The following is a 6,378-nucleotide window of genomic DNA, read 5'->3' as shown; positions in this document are numbered from 1 at the left end:
GCCCACCTGGCCAGAATCCCTTGTCCCGCGGAACAGGGACCCCGCGAGAAAACCCTGTCCGTGGCAGGAGAGGAAAGGGTTTTACTTAATGTCTTACATTTCTACATCATGACCCATCATTGAGGGAAGGCAGGACCGGGATTCAATAAATAAATAAATAAATAAATAAATAAATAAATCCAACAACAACAAAACTGAAACTGAAGCATAAAAGAGGGAAGAATGCTGTTTACACATTTGTTCCTTTCCTCAGTTAACTTCCTCATACGGGCCCTGGACCACCCGCAGAGGGATGGCACTTTCCACAGTGGGGTGGGTCCTCTCATATCAACACATAATCAAGATCATTTCTCAAAAACATGGCTTCCAGCAAACATGATCTGAGCAATTCCCCAACTGAGACTCCCTCAGATGACTTTGGGCCCTGTCAAACTGACAGCTAAAATTAAGGAGGAAAGCCACCCAGGGTGTGTACCACCAGATCTCCTCTCAGAGCACCGTTATGAGAGATGATGTAATCTCAGTGTGAAACAGATGTATGGCAGTTTGATTAATCCCCACAACTGCATGTAAACACCTTCCAAATGCTAAGGCAGACTGAGGGGATGGCCCAGAGAGTAAAGCATTAACTTGAAATCCTAAATGGCCTGAGTTTAAACTCAAAAAACGTATGTAAAACAACAAAGAGAGAAAAATTAAATCCAGGTGTGGTGGTGAATGTTTGCCATCTGGGAAGGTGGAGACAGGTGGATTCCTGGGTAACTTGGCTAGTCAGTTGAGCCTATTCAGAATTCTAGGCCAGTTAAAGACCTTGTCTCAAATAAATTGTGGATGGCATCTGAATAACATTAGTGGCTACATTCATTCTTTCATATACTTAAGCACATGCATGCGATGTGCAACCACACACATGTGCACCTGCATATACATGAACACATGAGTGTGTGTACACACACATACACACACACACACACAAACACACCTGCGTGTGCACAGATAGGGACCAAAACCGGATTATGCCTTGAATGTAGCTATTGGGTTTTTTCCAAGTTTCTAAGGCAGAAAAACAGTTAAGTCATTTTCTTTCACAAGCAAGAAGCATGGTTTCAAGGCTTCAAATATAATATTAGGAAATGGGACTTCGGAATTGCTGTTTAGGATTTTCATTAAAATGATAATCCATACATTCACTCAAGAATATTAAATCTTAAATTGCCATTGGTTATACCAGTATCATGAGTGAGATGATTTTAAACATAGCAGTTGCTCACCTCCAAAGCCATTGGGAAATGAATGATGTAAAGATCAACATAGTCCAATTGAGCATCCTTCAGTGTCTTTTCCAAGCAAGATCGGACCAATTCTGGTCGATGGAAAGTGCTCCAAAGCTGCCAACATTAAAGAATGAGATTGTAACCTCAGAGTTCATCCACTTGACTTGGGTTGCTTGATCTAACATGGAGACATTTTTCTACACTTCAAAACACACACCCTGCTTTCCTTCCTTTTCCCCGAGTATGTAGTCCAATGCCCTACCACTTGAGCATCATTATATGTTAGGCTCTTGTCAGTTATCGATTGAACATGGAATAGAGTATTTAAGAGAAAGAGTTGTTCTCTCTAATAATAATGCTCAGTTTTCAAAGTAACATACAAGCTTGGTCTAAGTCACTCACCCATTCAAATACATAGGGCAGAGCTAGCATTCATTCACCATACATAACTGAAAGTTGTAGGAAAACCACTTTGGAGCTATGCTAGTATGTGCTGAACTTAACTCAATACACTTCAGCTATACTTTTTTTTGTGTGAACAAAAACTCCTGCAGACTGCTTGACTGTTTAGAACTTCAGCACTGTGGCGAGGTTGGAATGTTACATGTCCAAATGTTAATTATCTCATCTAGTCTAGGCCTCTGAAGCAGACTTTGTCATCTCTGCATGAGTACTAACATCCTATAACTAATAGATAAAAAAAATCTTAAGAATATATTAATTTAGGGGACTATTAGCTTCTACCAATCCAAAATCTAAAAATGTCATCAATAGCATCTTGGGCCTACAGAAAACACCCCATCTCACTGTACCTGTCTCTCTAGATACCCATCAATGTGTTTTAAATATGCACTGATTTATGAAGTTATAAAAACCTTCACAAAACTGCTTCTATGTTGGAACAAAGAGTTTGGGGTAACCTAAATCTAAGTTCTTAAGCCATGATTGCTCTGAACGGCCCCAGAATCAACTGTGTCTTCCCTTTTAAGATTCCAGCTATGGCTCCCGTAGCCTGTATCGAATAGCCTTTGATATACCAACCTGCCGTGTAAACTCTGTCCCCACAGAACTTTGTTCACTTTCCTGGGGGTAATGCCTCCTCCTGCCTAAGAAATGCTTCAGGTTTCCTCCTCTTCCTGCTTCAGTAATGAAGCTCAGTGTGCTAAAAGGCATTTACAAATACCCGAATTCGTCCTCAAGACCATCTACCTTCTGACCAAGTCTGGTGACAGTGATGATAAAGGCTCTGGGTTTTGTTGTTTCGCTCCCTGAGTTAACTTGAGAGAAGCTCCACAGAATGCCCAGTAAAGGCATCCAGGAGCATTAGAACCACAGTCTCCTGCTATAGTTGCTTCTCAAATTCTCCCTCAGTTCCTCAGCAGAGGTCACCATTAGGTCATGGTTGAGCTCCGTTGACTGTACACTTCATGATGGGTTCACTCTGCTTTGACCTGGGACGCAGTATATTTACCTGGAAGTCATACATTCTGACTCCACAGTGGGAACAAAGATGTAGTTACCTATTTTTGATCCAAGCTTGAGTACGTGAATGTGTGTGAATAAACCTTGTAGCATTTAATACTGATATTTGAAGCAGGTATTGATCCAAACACATATTGTCTGTTCAGCTCTATCATATTAAATATGCCTACAAGCATCCCATGGACAAAATACCTTTGAAGTATAGAATATATCTTCTCTCTTCACAGTGCCATCTTCAATCTTGCTCCTAATGGCCTGGCCCACTTCCTTTTCTATTCCATACACATAAGCGGAGTCAAAATGGCGGAACCCAGTATCTATAGCTATTTTAGTAGCCTTGATAACTTCATCCTTAGGAACCTAAAGGAGCAACCAGAAATGGTATCTGTGTAACAAAAGATATTTCAGACATAGTTAATGGTTCTCCAATAAATCAACTTCTCCTGTCTTGGGGTTGCTATGTCTGTGTAGGTACAAGCTCATTACAATTTCCTTCGTCTTTTCCGATCAGTCCTAGAAGTGAGCATCCCCAACAAATACACTCAGCCCAGAGCATTCACTGTGTTGCTGACATTGTCAGTCCTGAGCAGTTATCTCCCAATGCAGTCATTTGATCAAAGAACTCACAAACTTAATTGGGGCAGTATAGAAATATAGGACAACTTATGGGCATTGGATACAGGAAGAAAAAGAAACCTCTCACCCTGGAGTCATTTGGAAAAAAAAATGCCATAATAGTTAACAGCATGTGCTATGGGGGTATATTCATATTCAGCTATGTTGTCTTAAAATAGCAATAAACTTGGATTAAGTCCAGACATGTACATGACCTTGAATAGGACATTGTTTCTTTTCCCACATGTTTTCTAGGCATCTCAAACAAGACTAACTTTGTATACAGTAAGATGTCCTGTTTCATGGATCCCTTTGAAGTAGATACAACTATGACCCTGCCGTGTGTGTTTCAGAACCCATTCCATGAACTCATTTCTTATTAACCCTCTAAAGATAATAATGTCACTTAAATAGTATATATGGCTATTATGAAGATGATAATGGGTGATTTTCCCTTGAAAAGATCATACCTATATTTGGGTGTGTCTTATTTCTTTTAATATCACATGTTTTAAAATGTGCTTTAGGACTAGGGGAGTGGTTCAGTTGGTAAAACGTTTCCTGTACAAGATGAGATCCTGAGGTGGACCCCCAGAATTCATGTAAAAATAATGGGTATAGCTGTGCATGCTTGTGATCCAGGCACTGAAGAAGCAGAGGCAGACAGACCTATCAGGCAACTTAGCCTGCCTGATGAGCTCCAGCCCAGACAAAGGTTCTGCCCCAAATAAACCACAATGCAGATAACATCAGGAGAACACTCAAGGTTGATCTCTGGCCTCCTCATGCATATACCCACATACATGTGCATGTACACACACACACACACACACACATACACATATACATACATACACACACACGCACAGGTTATTGTAAAGAAAATAACAGGAAACTATCCTATATGAGAATTTCAAGTGATTTTCAATGAAATTACAAAGATTATATAACATCTTATAGCACCCCACATATTTTTCCAGTGGTAATTATTTTCAATTCCATAAGGCTTACAAAGGGTCATTCTCCAATTATATCTACATCAACAAGTAAAAGTGATCATTGACATTTGATGTCAGTGTATATTGCATTGTAACCCAAGATTCTTCCACATAGAATAAGTTGTACGATGATAATGAAATAACCACAGCTGCTCATAAAAATCATCATGCATTGAAGTCAACTTGATAACAATGCTTAACAAAACGTCCCTTTACTCAGAAAGCTCAAACCTTGGAGTCACGGTCAGAGTCCTCTGTCTATTCATTCAGGATCAGAAAAAAAGGGTGGGTGGAGCTAACAACCTTCTTCAGCATTTTGCAGTCTGTTGAAAACCTACCTCATGCATGACTAGCATAAACAGGAATAAAAAAAAAATCATCTTGTTTTGCTGAGTAATGCACCAAGGTGCATTTTTATCATTGGTTTCCTGATGAAGTATGGTTACAAGTCATTTCCAATGTATCTTTTGTATTAGATCATTGTTAGTGGAGCCTAAAAAATGTTATGTTCAAACTTGACCACTATTATTTTGACTCTGAGCAGCTTAGCAATACAGGAATAGCTGGATACAGACAGATGTTGTGTCACATGTTAATTTGACTTGCATGTGCATTTGTTCGAGTTCAGAAAATATGAGGCTGTATCTCATTAACCCCTTATCCTGGTTTCCCTGCACCTATGTCAGATGGCTCACAACTGTCTGTAACTCCAGTTCTATGGGATACCGTGCCTTCTTCTGGCCTCAGGGCCATATATGCCCATACCCACACGCAGACATACATACAATCACACATTGAAATTAAAATAAATCTTTCAAAATATGAGCAATTATTATGCTATCTTAAAACTATATGAAACTCAAATGTTGTGTTTAATACAAATAAAAGGAAATAATAATGCTGTGAATTACTAGAAGGTTTACATGAACTGGCAAAAGTCACATGAAAATACCTATTTACAAAAATATTTGTTCTGGTTCTATTGTGAGAGAAAATATTCTTAGGAATAAAGTACACATTATCTCTACTGGATAAAGTTGTCTCTAATACCCTTGTGTTTTGTGTGGCAGCTTAAACTTCACCATCGCTCTTTGCTGTTATTGTTGTTTTCAGTTAAAAGTAAAAATTCAATACCTTAGATATTGTTCTATATGCCTAATTTACATGTATGTTCCATATTTTTAAGAAATTCAATTTGGGGAAAATATAAACAAAATGAGTCTGTTTTCAATACAACATGGATCTGATTGATCTTAACAACAGAAAAATAACAAGAATGAAGATGGGTTATAAAATATTTCTAATATTTTTATTATTTGTGCACACGTATGAGTGTGTGTGTGTGTTGTACACCTGGATGTCTGAGGAAGACCTATGAGTGGCTGCTCTCTCTGCCGTGTGATACTAGAGACCAGTCAAACTCAGTTCATCAAAGACCCTATACAATTTTTAAGGAATTGTTTTCTCTAATGTACTCAATCTACCTAAAATAGTATAATTTTTTTAAAAACAAATATTTTATCTTCTGTGTTTTGCCTGCATGTATGTATCTATGCATCCCTTGTTGTCTGCTGCCAGCAGAGATAAGAAGAGGATGTTGGATCTCCTGGACCTGGAGTTAGACAGTCATAAGCCACCATAAGGGTGCTGGGACTTGAACCCAGTTCCTCTGCAAGAAGAGCCACTGTTCCTTTTTTTTTATTAGATATTTTCTTTATTTACATGTCATACAGTATCTCCTTTCCCAGTTTCCCCTCCAAAAATAAGAAAAAAAATTAAATAAAATAAAAAATAAAAGAAACAAGACAAAACAAACCCCTGTTCCCTCCCCTCCCCCTGCTCACCACCCCCTCCTGCCTCCTGGCCCTGGCATTCCTCTACACAGGCGCATAAAGCCTTCACAGGACCAAGGGCCTCTCCTCCCATTGATGTCCCACAAGGCCATCCTCTGTTACATATGCAGCTGGAGCCATGAGTCCCTCCATGTGTACTCTTTGGTTGGTGGTTTA

At 39.1% G+C, this 6,378-nt stretch overlaps 1 protein-coding gene across 1 annotated transcript in view; it reads right to left on the bottom strand.

The window, feature by feature from the left end:
- LOC116081663 (3-alpha-hydroxysteroid dehydrogenase) overlaps positions 1 to 6,378 on the bottom strand; it is a 19,706-nt gene that overhangs the window by 12,299 nt on the left and 1,029 nt on the right. The window contains exons 2-3 of the mRNA XM_031358251.1: positions 2,949 to 3,116; positions 1,272 to 1,388 (exon numbers count right to left, since the gene is read on the bottom strand). Coding sequence (XP_031214111.1) covers positions 1,272 to 1,388; positions 2,949 to 3,116 — 285 coding nt within the window. The remainder of the gene's footprint in view (positions 1 to 1,271; positions 1,389 to 2,948; positions 3,117 to 6,378) is intronic.

The sequence above is a fragment of the Mastomys coucha genome, unplaced genomic scaffold (assembly GCF_008632895.1).
Source record: "Mastomys coucha isolate ucsf_1 unplaced genomic scaffold, UCSF_Mcou_1 pScaffold7, whole genome shotgun sequence".
Lineage (NCBI taxonomy): Eukaryota > Metazoa > Chordata > Mammalia > Rodentia > Muridae > Mastomys > Mastomys coucha.
Note: the sequence above shows the minus strand (reverse complement) of the source record. Positions and strands in the feature narration are given on the sequence as shown.